This window comes from Athene cunicularia (assembly GCF_003259725.1).
Source record: "Athene cunicularia isolate RWA chromosome 2 unlocalized genomic scaffold, athCun1 chr2_part1, whole genome shotgun sequence".
NCBI lineage: Eukaryota > Metazoa > Chordata > Aves > Strigiformes > Strigidae > Athene > Athene cunicularia.
In genome coordinates, this window is record NW_020799095.1 from 35398544 (window position 1) to 35413029 (window position 14486).

Here is a 14486-nt window from a genome sequence, read left to right on the forward strand (position 1 = left end):
GAACTTCTATAAAAATGCCGACTTCTGGAAAAATGCCGACTTCTGGGTTTAAAATAACATGGCCACATTGATCCTAGATACAATGTTACTGCAGCTATACCATAAATATCAGTAATAGTTTTAGTTTGAGACTCAGTAGTGAAAGTGGCCTGCTGTCTCTTTCTAGTCAGCTTCCTCAGAATCATTGAGAATCTCTTCACCAGTCAGGCACTCTGTGGTGAGCCACAAAAGAGAAACATTAAACCAATCAAGGAAGAGCTTACCGAAATAAAACTGGTATTACTTGATACATCTTGTTAATATGAAAATACTTTTGTAGAACTATGACTAATAGTTGGGGGGTGGGTGGTGTGTATGTTTGTTTCTTCTAAAATACATCTTTTTTTCCTCTGTGAATTTTTTTCTTAGACCTTAGTAATGTCATGAATTCTACTTCAAATATAAAAGCTGTGAATGGAAAAGCTGAAAGTAGTGATAGTGGTGCAGAATCAGAAGAGGAAGGGCTTCATGAAGAAGAAGAAAAAGAACTGCAGCTGAATGGAAAGGGTATGTTTTCTGCTCTTGGACCACCGTCTCTTCCAAAGTTGTTCTTAACCACCTAAGTGGCAGAAAATTCCAAAGGATCATGAATTCTGTACTTCTTCAGGAGAATTAAATACAAATACATGAAAGTGGCAGTATGTCAACCTGTGTTATAAGATCTAGATAGAACAAGTACAAATTTGTGAACTGTGCCATACAATTTTTGACTTGGATAGAAAGTTCTGTCAGTAGGTTAGCTAAAAGTCTGCACTCTGTATTGTTTTGGGTTTTGTTGCCAGTGCTGTTTATAAGAGCTGTGAATGGCTACGTTGGCTGTAGCAGTAGAATTGAAAATCACTTTTTTTTTTTTTTTTTTCTCAGAGAAAATAGAACTTTCAGTGAGTTTTTCATTTAGGGGGTCCATGAAGAGTTTTGAGAAATAAGAGCATCAAGTGAAAACCAAATGAAATTACATATTTAGAATTCTATACAGGTTTTTTTCCTTCAAGAACATTAGGATTATTATGTAATTTATCAGAGACCTGCTTTGGATTTGCTTATTTATGTTTTAAATATTATCTTCTCTTTATGCAAATTAAATTTTATATTTACACTTTTTACAAGAACAGAACAATCCCTGCAAATGTGAATCTAGAAGCATTTATATCTTTTGTTCTGCAGATCCATTATACATACAGTCCATTAGAAAGTTATCTACTTGAAGAAATATGTTTTGAGCTATTAGGTGTGTAGCTTTCTATTTGCAAGGTTTTCTTGTTCTTTTACAGACTATAAGAATGTGAAATCAGAATCAGAAGTTGCTAAGGATTTGGAAAGTATTGTTACTAATGGCTGTTACAAGGACAGCTTTATCCCAGATATGCAGAATGGCATCCAGACCAAATCTGCCCTGAATGGCTTGAACCGGGAGGAAGAAATAAAGAAAATGGAGACAAGCCTAGAAATAGCTAATAACAGTGCTCACCAAGGTACTGGTCTTGCAAGACCGTGCTTTCATTTGCACATGTTTTTCATGGAAAATACTACTTTCTTGAAAGCTTAATCCTGGGATTCAGAGACTAGCAATAGTGTCTTTCAGTTCTAGAAACCTGAAAAAAGAATACTCCCCAAAAATTCAAATTTAATATCAGTTTAAAATAAGGCTTTCTTCTAGGATCTCCCACAGAAAGAGAGATGAATTGAGAAAGAGGCCCAAAGCCACAGAAATACAATTGTTTTCTTTTAAAATCATTATACTGCATATGCATATATTATTTGCCTTTGAAAGCTAACTTGTAGTGAAATTAAAATCACTAATTTCTTATTTGTTATTCTCAAAGGCTGAAAAGATTATAAATGCCAGTTTGTTGAAACTGATGTCTAAATATATAATTTTAAAACTAACAGATAATTTAGGCAAAACTGCTTTATACTGAGCTTGGGAAGGAGAGTGGAATGAACAAGGAAAATTTATCAACTTATAATGCAGAAATGCCACTATGAGTTACAGTTTTCCCATTATTAAAAGTTTTATCTAATTCCTAATACAACTTCTTTATACAGAATCTAGCTTTAGGAAGACAGTTGTAGATAAAGGGAGTATGAGTTGAAGCTCACCTAGACATTTTAACTCATTGCTTTACTCTTTGGCAGGATTGGCTCACGTTTACAAAGCATGTGTGTGTATCTCCTTTCTGTACAGGTGCAAACGAAGAGAATACTGAAGAGGTCTCAGCAGCGCAGCACTTAACCAGTGATTCAGACAGTGAAGTTTATTGTGACTCTATGGAGCAGCTTGGACTAGAAGAGGTAGGGGCTTAGTATTCCTAGGTGTATTTTGAAACTGGTATGCTCATTTTTAAATAGGTTCCTATCTGTCAGGTGAACCTGGACATGCAGAGCTGAATGAAGTTAGCTCATGCATAACTTTCTCCTGTTTGGACTATTGATTTTCATTCTTTTTATTGTCAGTCTTTTACAGCTTAGTTACTACTCATCTGAAAGCCTTGAAATCTTTTCCCTCAGAAAAGTTATGTGAGGGGAAGGTATCAAAATCAAGACTACAAAGAAACTACTGTCAAAAACAACAGTGCAGAGAAACTAACAGCTGAGTCCACAAATGAATTTAGGGTCTCATATGTGGGGACCAGAATCCAGTTACCTTTAAGCAGGGAGTGTCTTTGTAGCAATGAGCTTTTTGCATGCTCTTTTTCTGGCCTGATGAATCCTGAATTTGTCTCTTAGAATAAAGAGTAAGCCTTAGCAGGTGGCCTGTAGGCCAGTGCCTGAAAGTGGCCTAGGTCTAAAGAAGTGGGAGATGACAGTGATTTCTGGGTTCTCTTGTGCTCTCTTCAGCTGTGATGTACATCTCTGACTTTCATATGAAAGGTGGGCACCAACTGTACAGGCTTAATCTTGACTAAGTTTGAGCTCCTGTTCATTGTATTAACTAGTCTTAGCTGACTTACTGGATTGGACCTCTTTCAGAGTCCAGTTTAAGTGTGGACTTTGTAGCTTGTACTCAAACACCTAGTTTTCTGATTCTGAGGAGGAATATAGGAATGATGCATGGGATCAGAAAGACCAGTAAGCACTCTAATATTGCATCATTCTCTTGTCCAGCTGTTTCCTGAGGATCTAGAGAATTTCTTTTAACAAATCAAAGTTTTACCCAGTAATGAAGCATGTTTGGAAAGGTGATTTGGTAAAGTCATGCAAGCTCTCTTAGCTAGGTGTTTCCCAATTATCCTGTGTGTTGTTTGAGCTTGTTTTGAGATTCTTTAATTGAAGTGGTCAATAATTTGTCAGAATTTCCAACCTGCATGAGAAAAGTTCTAATTTTGAACAAAATAACAAATGTTCAGGTATATGTAAATAAATATACAACTACAGATGGATCAGTTCAAACTAGAAGAGGTTCATTTAAATAACTGAATTACAGCTGTTTATTGGAAAAGATGTAGCAAACACTGTCCTTCAGTTCTGCTGATACATGTTTATGAACTGCTATTTGACAGATGGGGTTTTGGCAGCAGTTTCTTTGCCCCTCCTTTTGGTTATTTTGGCTTTTTCATGGAGTTCTTTTTCAGCTAGCTGAGGTCCTCAGTCTGCTTCAGCGTATAGGTGTGCAAGTGCTTGTCCTTGCACTGACAAAGGGTTGCTCGAACCACCTTAAGGCAGTCCTATTAACATGTAATTGTGACATGAACAACACGTCATTCATTTTTAATATCTACCTGCAGTACCACTGTTTTTGAGTGAGAATTTGATAGAATACTATGCCTGCCTTTTGTTTAGTGGGAGGTACAGGGTGCAGCCAAGCTGTTTTGAACAGGATCATAATAAGCAATGTGATCTCTTTGCCATGAGTGTAAACACTGCCTACTCAGGGTTGCTAATAGCATGTGACTCTTGACAACATGTCTCATGAATCCAAGTCAGGATACCACTTCACTGTCTAGGAAGCAAAGCAGTTTTACAAGGGAAAACTGAGTATTTTCAGATATTAATGTTCTATATTAGTGGTTACTGATATGTTGGAAATGTCTAAAGTAATTCCAAGTGGTATTACTGTTTTGAGAATATTTGCTTCCAATGCCTTATCAGTCTAAAAGGGACATTTAGACAGTAGTAAGCACATTCTGCAGGTAAACAACTGCTCCTGTTAAAAGAAAAATCTTAATTCTGGGCAAACTATTTACTTAAAGTAGAGCTGATGCTTCTTCCTTTTTATTGGTTAACTGTCATATTTTACAGAATTTAATTACTTGCTAATGTTAATTTGTAGCCCTTGGAGATCATCACATCATCTAAAGGATCTTTAAAGCATTCATCCCCTTTCTTGGATGTAGATCACAGTCTTTTGTTAGAAAATACGGATTTTCCAAGGCACGTTTGTATGACTTATGGGAGTCTCCAACCTGGAAATACTGTAGACGAAGCAGCTCAAGAACAAGGCGAAGTCAAGTGTGGTGGAGAAGATGGCAAAGCCAGTAATGGGGGCCCTCACAAGGAGAAGAAAGGTGGAGAAAAAGCAGATTTCTACAGTTTCAGAAGAGGGAGAGGTACTGTGGACACTGCTTTTGTGTTCCCCACTCTCCTGACTGCCATAAGTTATTGAGAAGCACTTGTCAACATTGTTTAGTAAGGTAGTCATGCTATGTGGTACTTCTGTCCTTCACAATAGAAATAGATAACAAAATCCTAATTACAGTTGGTAGCAATCAGTTTTGTCTTCAGAGTATTTATTTCATTCATAAGTATTACAAAAGGATTTGCTTGTGCTATGGAGATCTTGTATTAAGCGTGTTGGATTCTTCTGTTTTGGCTTACCTTAAACTCCAGCTGCTGTTTATGGCACCTGTCTTTTTAGAAATGTAAACTTCAAAACCTGTCTGTGTGTGAGAAGAATTTTTATTTACAAGTTACATATTTATTTTTAAATGCATACACATTTATAACTCTGTGGTGTCTTTCTTGAAACCATGGAACATCTTGGAAAGGTATCAGTGACGCATTGTTTTCTATATAATAGGAGTGTTAGCCACACCTTGAGTGATTCTGATACTATCTGTTATGATTCTTAATGATTCTTAATCACATAATAGTCCAGATGTTCAATTTCTGTTGGACCTTAGCTCTTTTTAATTCCGTAATACTTCTAATACGTATTAGAAGTAGGTGCTGCTTATGCCAGTAGGTAGTAAGGTCTGTAAAGTCAAGGATAAAGTTAATTTTTCTCGTTTAAAAAAAAGGCCAGAAGGTATTCTGTTTATATATAGCATGCCTTTTTCTATGGCACCTATATATAAGGAGATGCAAAAATTAAAAAGAAAATCCAAATACGACATTTATATTGAAAACTGTTGTGAAGAACGTGTTATAGTTTAATTGTCTGCTTCTTTCTCTTGCAGTTTTACTTAACACTTGCTATTTCAGGCAGAAACATGATAGACTAGCTGTATATGGTCTAAAGGAGTATTGTAGGTTTCAAGCAGTTATTTTTTTCTCATTACTATATTCTGGTGTTCTTTGTTTTCCAGATGGAGACTGTGTCAAACTTAACACGCCTGTCCTTGATAATAAGACAGATCTTACTTTCTGTTCACTAGGGCAGAATTTACTGCTGAACTTGACTGGATGTTAATAAATAATTTTTTGTTAAATGTTTATGCAGTTCTAGGACCTTGAATGATACTGTCACACTGAGGCTGTAGGGAAACATCTCAGATGATGTTGCAGTAACCTCTTGGTGCTTTTGAACTGTCTGAATATAGCCTATGATTAGGAGTACCCCACTCCATTTGGGAGGGAGTAAACCCAACTGTTAAAATCCAACATTTTCAATAGAGTTCGTAGCTCATTCTGTGGTTTATGTATCTTTTTTCTCCCTCAAAATAGGGCATAGACTTCAACCTCTAGGAGACGGCTCACAAGGTGGACAGATGGGTAGTGGAGGGGATGGAGAGCGCTGGGGATCAGACAGAGGACCCAGGGGTAGTCTCAATGAGCAGATTGCAGTAGTGCTGATGCGGTTGCAAGAAGACATGCAGAATGTCCTTCAGAGGCTGCATATGCTGGAGGCAGTTACAGCATCACAGGTATTATTCATTGAAGTAATTTGATTACTTTTTATTAAATTTCCTAGGGTGTATTTTATGCTTTTTTCAGATTAAAATTTTGGACAATAGATTCTTAAACTGTGAAGATATTTCAGTTATATTCTGTAGTTTATTCCAACTTAAAATTTCTTATTGGTACCTACTATCAGGAACACTATTAAGGAGTCTTGTACATGCAAGCAAAACCATGCATTTTGATGTAGAAATTAACTGTATATTATTTTACTGATTTCTGATCAAACTAATTTTAGCTGTATTTATTGATACACATTACACAGTCACTATATGGAGATCCCATAGTTAATATTAGTAATACATGATCCCAGATAATTCTTCATCAGTAGATCTCAAAGCATTTTCAAAGGAAGTGAGAAATTATCTTTAACTTCCAGACTGGTAAAAGTTTGCATGTAGAATTTCTGATTCCATTTTTCAGTTTGCAGAAGACTGATTCTTCATAGCGTTCTTTCCTCTTAAAGTAATGCAGCTTGCTTGGAATTTCACCTCACATATACAAGATAGGCAAAAAAAGTCTTAAGGAAGTGTAGCTATTTATTGTAGTGAGTTTTTTTCCTTCTGTTTCAGTGGCAATACAGTATATTCAGGAGAATAGAATATGCTGTGAATATAGTTGAACCAGCAACCTGAGAATGTTTGGTTTTGTTTGACTTGCTGATATTTTTTTAATTTACCTAAGAATGACAGCTATACAAGCAGTATACTGTGGGATGCACATATTCCAAATCTAAGGCAGCCAGGGAAAAGGATTTATTAAAACCACGGTTTCACTCTGTCAGAGCTATTCAAGAATCTGATATTTAGATATAGATTGATTTTCTTCTTTTTGCCTGAGCAATATATGAAGAAATAAAAGATTCTTCCCCAGTGGTTCATGCTATGCTTGCTACCCTTACCTAAAAAGAAACAGAAGCTTCTGTTTCATGCTTACATAAATTAAGAGAGACAGAGAAAACTTACTGCTTTGTTTTTGTGGAAACACAATAGTGTATGGGAGTAGTCTTGAAAAGTTTCTGGTACTTCTCATTTTCTGGATTGCATGGAAGATTTGGAACAGAGTATTCTCTTTCGTTTATGCTGTTAGACATGCCTGTAGCTAGCTGTAGGTCAGGGCAGACTAAAACAGTGCTTTCTGCCTTTGTGTAGACTAGTGCTGAAACATGTAATCATATAAATTAAGCTGCTGGGATTTCTATTCTGGGTTGCAAATGCTGGGACTGGACTAGAGTTGAGGAAGTTGTGATGACAAGTTGGGCAGGGGGGCCTTGAAAAACTGTAGAGATGTCCAGTAAGTGACACGGATTCATTTTTTAACACACAGAGATGTGATAAAAATGCTATAAAGAGTAACAGAAACATGAGAGGTAAGTTGGAAACAGTGGTGAAAGGGGGGTTGCATGGGGGTGGTTTGTTCCTTAAACTGTCATATATACAGATTGCAAAGCTTTCACAAGATGGAAAACTTCATGTTCTCATTTTGTGAATTCTAATTGCGGTTTCTTTTTTTATACTTACTAGCCTTTGTTTGTATTTAAAGGCAAAATCTGCAACACTGCAGTCAAATTATCAGCCCGCTTCCTCTGTCAAGGTAAAATTGTTCATTCTATTTGTCAAAAGCAGTGTGAATGGTGGAAAAAGATGAATGTTTTATATCTAGCTCTTAGTATGCGCTTTTCATATTGTCTCTCCCTTGACTAGGAGATTAAAAAGAAACTGTCTGGAGAAGTGTGTGTTGTTTTTGTTTTTTTTTTTTCTTTCTGGTCTTACTGATATTTTCTACTTTGATACTGTAGCATTCGAAGTAATTGAGAAGTATACATGTGGCATTCAATATGTGCAGAGATTGCTGACTAGAATTTTTTTCTGTTTTCCTTAGAAACCATCATGGTGGCCCTTTGAAATTTCTCCTGGTATTTTAGCTTTTGCTATTGTATGGCCATTTATTGCCCAGTGGTTGGTACACGTGTATCTTCAAAGAAAGCGAAGGTAAAGATGTGTATTCAATAGGGCATATGTATACTATATTTAACCCATTTAAACCATTATGTAGTATATTATGTTATTTAGACAGGACATAAAATACTGCCTTCATGCATAAGAAGAGTGCAAGGATATGCTCTCAGTAAGGCTTTGACAGTGTGTCTGAAATGTCAGGTCAGTATCAAAATGGGGAACTTGATAATAATTGCTCTGATAAATCCCATTTCCCTGAGTTCGTTCTTTTAAGACACATCTTGCTTAATGTTCCATTGTATGTACCAGTGACTCGTAGCTCTGAAGATACCACAGTAAAGCAGTTTGTAGAGTCCCTGATATGGTTGTCATAGGAAGGTGTGTGTTTCAGTCCCAAGAACTCAAGTCAAATGCACAACAGGAAATATAGGAAGCTAGTAGGAGTGCTAGGAATTCTAGGAAGAGACCTTGAGTGCCTTGATTTTCTCTGCATAACAAAGTAGTGGTTAGTTTGACTTTATATGTGGCAATTTAGGTTAAATCCATGAAATGTGATGCAGGCTAAATAATTTCAGTGATGGTACATGGGTGGGTGAGGCTGGGTAGTTTGGAAGTGTTTCCATGACATTCTTTGACCCCCTCACTCCTAATATTCTCTTAACCCATTTTCACTGCTTCTAGACTCCCTAGTCCCCTTGTGCCATGAGAAGATGTTTTCCTGTCAAATCCTTTGCAGAGTTCCATCTGGCACCTGTTTCTTATTTAAATTTACTAGCACCTTACTATGATATTTTTGTAGCTTTGACTTCCTTCAGATGAAGCACAGTTGTACTTTCATCTCACCTTTACTCTCTAAGCATCAGAAGATCAAGTGGATGTTCTCTAGTTGCTATCTACTTAGTTCAACCTCACACCTGAGGTTTGTTAGCTTACTGTGCTCTTAACTTTTAAAGTTTTTTCCTGTCAGTCTGCAGAGAATCTGCATATGTGTAGTTCTTACTAGAATTAGTTTAAATTGTTCTAGCTTTTTAATGTTTGATGGTTTTCATGATAGAGTTTTCTCTCATATGGTAAATCATGGAAACACAGACTGGTTAAGGTTAGAAGGGGGCTCTGGAGGCCATCTGGTCCAACCACCCTCTTCAGTCAGGGCCACCTAGAGCCAGTTGCTGATGCCCAGATGGCTTGTGAGTATCTCAGCCTCCCTGGCAACTTGTGCCAGTGCTTATCTCTCCTCATGGGAGAGATGCTCTGGTCCATTAATCATTTTCATGGCCCTTCGTTGGAGTCTCTGCAGTATGTCCATGTCTCTTTTGTACCCACAACTGGACCCAGCACTCCAGGTGTGGCCTTTCCAGTGCTGAGTAGAGGGGAAGGATCACCTCCCCCATCCTGCTGGGAGGGATGATGCAGCCCACAATACCGTTGGCCACCTTTGCCGAAAAGTTGCTGGCTCATGTTCCCCCTTGGTGACCACTAGGACCCTCAGGTCCTTTTCTGCCAAGCTGCTTTCCAGTAGGGTAGATCCCAGTATGTTCTCGTGCCTGGGATTATTCCTCCCCAGGGGCAGGACTTGGCACTTGCCCTTGCTGGACTTCCGGAGGTTCCTGACAGCCCATCTTTCCATCCTGTTCAGGTCCCTCTGGATGGCAGCACCACCCTCTGGCATATCAGCCACCCTTCCCAGTTTTGTGTCATCAGCAAACGTGCTGAGGGTGCGCTCTGCTCCATCATCCAGATCATTAACAAAGATGTTAAACAGGACTGGACCCAGTGCGCACCCCTGGCACAGACTGCTCGTTACTAGCCTCCAACTAGGCTTCAGTCACTGATCACCACCCTCTGGGCCCAGCCTGTGGTATTGTAAACAATACAATGCCCACAGAGGCTACAAGACTTCCAAGGAGTTACCCTGTCTCGGTGCTGTCAGCAGCACTGATGTTACTTGCATGATCTGATGAAACTAGAGATTTCACTACTACGCCTTTTAGGCAGTTACATGCATTTGTCTTATTTTCTGTACTCGTAAATGGACATTTCCATTTCACCTGCAAGGACAAAGTTTTTAAAAATCAAGAGTCTTTCTAGTATCTTATGTGAAGCTCTTGTGAACTTCAGTATTGTTGAGCTAATAGCTCTTGAATGGCCATGTTCTCTCTCTCAACAGTATCCTGTTCTTGTAAACCTTTTTTGAACATTTATTTTGATCTCTCTAGCACCTCAATCAATTCACAGGTTCAGTCAGAAACCAGTGTTTCTGACCAGAAACCAGAGCACCCTTTCTAGCAATTTTTCTAATACACTGTTGTAATGATTCAGAGCTTAAATGAATAAACAAATGGTATATTATTTTTAGTTTGAATTTGTCTAGCTTCAGCTTTCATCCATTGTCTTTTCCTAGATCTTTATCTACTTGACAAAGAGCCTGTGCTGTGTTTTCCATGGGTATTTTATTGCTATCACCAGGTCATCTCTTAATCTCTTGCTTAAATAAAACGGATGAACTGGAATCTCATTTTAAAGTTGTTTTCCAGTCTTGAGATGATTCTGGTGGCTCTTTCCTGAATGTTCCACAGTTCTTTTTGAGTTCTGGAGACACCAGGATTTGTACCACAGTCTACTAACAGTAATATCAGCGTCTCCATGAGACAGAGGTAGTATAGCCCCCAGATAGTCCTTGTTTTGTTTACTCATTCATGGATTGTATTAAAATGAAACGAACTTCAAGAACAGAAACAACTAAAGAAATGTCTTTGTTCTTCAGCTTTCCTCTTGGTTTCTGAAGAAATCTACCTGTAGACAGAATTTAAGACCAACTGCTTCTGCACCACCTTTCCATCCAGAGTTCCATCTCCTTTAGCAGTGGGTAGGAAGTTGATCAAGTACTCTCGGAGAGAAAAACAGAATTTTGAAATGAGTCCTTCTCTGTTGTCCCATTGCCAGTTTCAGCTTGTACTCTGTTAAGGTGTGTCACCTTTTAGGCAACAGCTCCACACAGTGTGTATGCTGACCATAACTATGTACTTTTGGTTTTCAACTATATAAACTGCCCTGGAGCAGAAACCAGGGGTCTGTGCTACCATGTGAGGTTTTCTCATTGTGAAGCTGCGGAGCCATGACTCCAGCTTTTTTGCACAGTGGAGCAAATTCCATGGAATTGGTGGAGAGGTGGCCTTCTGTGGCCAACAGCTTTTGTGTTGAGCTCACATCCCTGGGAAGGTGTAGCTCAGCGCACTCTTAGTGTCCTGCTAAGTACGGTGTGCTGAATGCTTTAGGGCTTCTTCTGAGCCTCTTAACCCATCTTAGTCCTTTTTAGGGAACTTCATGCTGAAAATCTGGGTGCTCATATTGGAACCTTCACTGAAGAAAGCTTGAAAACCTGGATCCTAAGGGCTCTGAAACCAGATCAGATGTATATTTTTAATAATAGAGTTGTTTAGATTCAGCTCACTGTTTTAGAACATTTTGACTGCACATTTTCTGGAGTCACTGCTCATAAGCGCTGCTCTGTTGTGAGCCAAGCAAACCACTGACTGATGTGGTCAGGGCCTGTTCAGAGGAATTTCACCTGCAGATCAGAATTCTTAGTGATTTTTTTGTAGTCTTCTGTAAACTTGCAGGTTGTTTTGTAACTTGAGGGCAGATTTGCAAATGTCTTGAAGCAGTGTTATATTTTAATGGATCAGAAATCATTCATGTGTAACCTTAATTGATTTATTTAGACAAATGAAGAATCATATGTGAAAAGTACATTAAACTAATTTATTTGGTTCCTCTTCTAGAAAACTGAACTGAAAATTCATGACTCTGCTTAAAGACTGCTAGGAGAAGATGGCCCTGGAAAGTGAAGGAATTCTGAATTCTCATAGAATCTCAGAATCTGGGATGATGTTCCTTCTATTATAGTAATATTTTGTACTACCTTTGAGCTAAACATTTAAGGACTAACATTACTGAAACTTGAATGACTCACAGCTCCTAGGTTACAAAAAAAAAAATTAATAATTCTATCCTCAAAACCCTATGAACATCAATTATTTTGGAATGTGCTTGTGGATGGGCCTTTAGTAATTACTGGTCTTGCTGATGTCAGATGATTAAGAGAATATCATCTTTGTAAAAGAATAAGTGAAAATGTGTAAAACTATCACTTTAATATAGAAATAGTTTTACAGTGACAACATCTCTGCCTGTTTTTCCACAGGGTTATATATTATCAGAGGAAAGCACTAATAAAATATGAATTCAATACATTGTAAGCTGTTAGAAAAATACAGCATATCTCTGAAGAGTTCAACTGGTTATTTTTGCTGCTAAAGGAGTGTGGGACAAATTTCCATGTAAATTGGTCAGAAGTGAAGTTGAATCCTTCACTTATCTTTTAAGATTGTAAAGGACATTTAGGAATTGATGTATGTCTTGAAAGTTAGAGCCATTAATAACAGAGGGACTGTCAAATACAACTTTGGAAACCATGTGTGGTACAAGGGATCCATCTAAAGAGGCTGCACCTTATATTTTTGACTTTGATAATTATATTCTTGTTGAAAACAGCTTGTTTTAACTGAAATACATAGTTTAGGCACAAGGTGCTTTAAAATAACATGAAAGCTAGCTCTGTAAGTATATCTCTAAGAATTGAAAAAGCTCTGTGCACTGTAAGCTCTCTGTTGTCAGTTTATGTCAAATTAAAATAAGATTCAATCTAGCCCTAATCTATTGTGGACTTTTCCTAAGTCACATTATGAAAAATATCAGTTCTGGTATCTCTTTCTCTTATCCTTCTACTTCCTTTTGTTTTAAAAATTTTCAGCTAATTTTGGTGCTGTTTCCTCTCTCCCCCCCCATTATTTATTAACCAATATACAGATAGAGTTACAACCTCGTGAAGTTTGCTTGATTAAAGCATGCTTTACACTTAATTTTAAATTTTAAAATAAATTAAGATATAAGTTGTCTAAATCTCTGGAAGAGGGAAATGCACTTAATTTTCTGTCAAATCTAATTTTAAAGGCATACATTTGTTATAATTACATCATAATATAATCTGTGTTTAAGATATGAGTCTTCAGAAATTTTACCATATAGTTGATGTACTCTCATTCTATACCTGGACTATATATTAGAAATAATTTGAGGAAAGTTATTTTTGGTCCTTCCTGAAAATCTTTTCAAATTTGGAAAACATTTTTCATACAAGCTCTACTCTATAAAAATGTAATCATAGGATTTAATGTTTGCTTTACCGGTGCAATTTTGTCTTATTTTTAGTTAAGTGCAGGTTTTTTAAGAGTTACTTTTCCCCTCTTCTGATTTTCTTATTGTAAAGCTGAATTAAAAATAAAGTGATCAAAAGATCTTTGGAGACTGCTGTAACAATCTGATGGTTTCATGTGCCATAGGTGTGCTTTGGCATGAGATGTACTGAAAACCCAGGTTTGAACAAAACTTATGCTGGAAGGGAAGATCTGCTGTGACTGGAATCTTAAAGTTCTTAGAATGTTTGACTTCTTATCATAAAGTGATAGAAATAATTATACCAGAAGGATATTCTAGCTTGAAGGTCACTGAAAAAACCCAATTCCTGAAGCAGCATGTCTTCTGACAGGATGGAAGATGTCAGTGCCTCCTCCACTGACTCATGACCCTGTTACATAGAGGGGGTCTAGCTTTTAGAGAGGGTACAGACATTCTCCAAGGTACTTAACTGTTAACTTCCCACTGAAATAAATGTAGGTGTATGCCATCCTTGTTATTTATTCATGTTTCAATAAATCAATCCCTTAATACTTTACATTTTATTGTGAACTTTCTTAATGCTCAGTGAGAGCAGTACAGTGGATGCTTTGGCAGTAAAGAGCTGCCTGCTGGCTCTGTTACAAGAAAGCAGTCTCAACATTGAAGGTGGAATACAAAACTACATCACTTGTAAGTCTTAGCCCTACCTAGCAGCTGAGGCCCAGTTATCTCAACCACTGTAACTTGTACAGATTTCAAGTCAGCTTGTGTTTCATCTTATAGGTAATAATCACTGTCTTTGCTGGGGTAGGGGGAAACAGTCTGGGTTTCTTTGTTTAAAAAATCTACCTCCCACCACCCTAGTGTCAAAAATATGACACTTTAGAGACCAAAAAATGCAGAAGCAAGCAACAGCAGGACTGCAGTAGTTTATTTTGTGTAAATATATACAACTGTGCAAAGTAAAATTTTTGAGAACAGAAAGTGGAAAAGAATGCATTTTACTATAAGAATAACCATAGGTAAACCTGATTATGCTGAAGCTGGAACCTACTAGATCAAGAATTCATGGCAGCAGTTCACTGTGTTGGCCTCCAACCATCAGTGTATAGGTGAACCTAAGAGCAAGTTAGT

At 37.5% G+C, this 14486-nt stretch overlaps 1 protein-coding gene across 5 annotated transcripts in view; it reads left to right on the plus strand.

Annotated features, from left to right (window-relative positions):
• Nucleotides 1–13905, plus strand: part of ACBD5 (acyl-CoA binding domain containing 5) — a 30154-nt gene extending 16249 nt beyond the window's left edge. For 3 of the 5 annotated variants that reach the window (XM_026842436.1, XM_026842438.1, XM_026842440.1), the window contains 8 exons: nucleotides 409–546; nucleotides 1311–1511; nucleotides 2225–2331; nucleotides 4310–4586; nucleotides 5923–6122; nucleotides 7699–7749; nucleotides 8038–8147; nucleotides 11897–12264. In XM_026842436.1, the coding sequence (XP_026698237.1) occupies nucleotides 409–546; nucleotides 1311–1511; nucleotides 2225–2331; nucleotides 4310–4586; nucleotides 5923–6122; nucleotides 7699–7749; nucleotides 8038–8147; nucleotides 11897–11909 (1097 nt within the window). In that variant the 3' untranslated portion in view covers nucleotides 11910–12264. Of the gene's footprint in view, nucleotides 1–408; nucleotides 547–1310; nucleotides 1512–2224; nucleotides 2332–4309; nucleotides 4587–5922; nucleotides 6123–7698; nucleotides 7750–8037; nucleotides 8154–11896 lie in introns of all 5 variants that reach the window. The other 2 variants (XM_026842437.1, XM_026842441.1) reach the window with 1 other exon arrangement.
• Nucleotides 13906–14486: the final 581 nt, after the last annotated feature.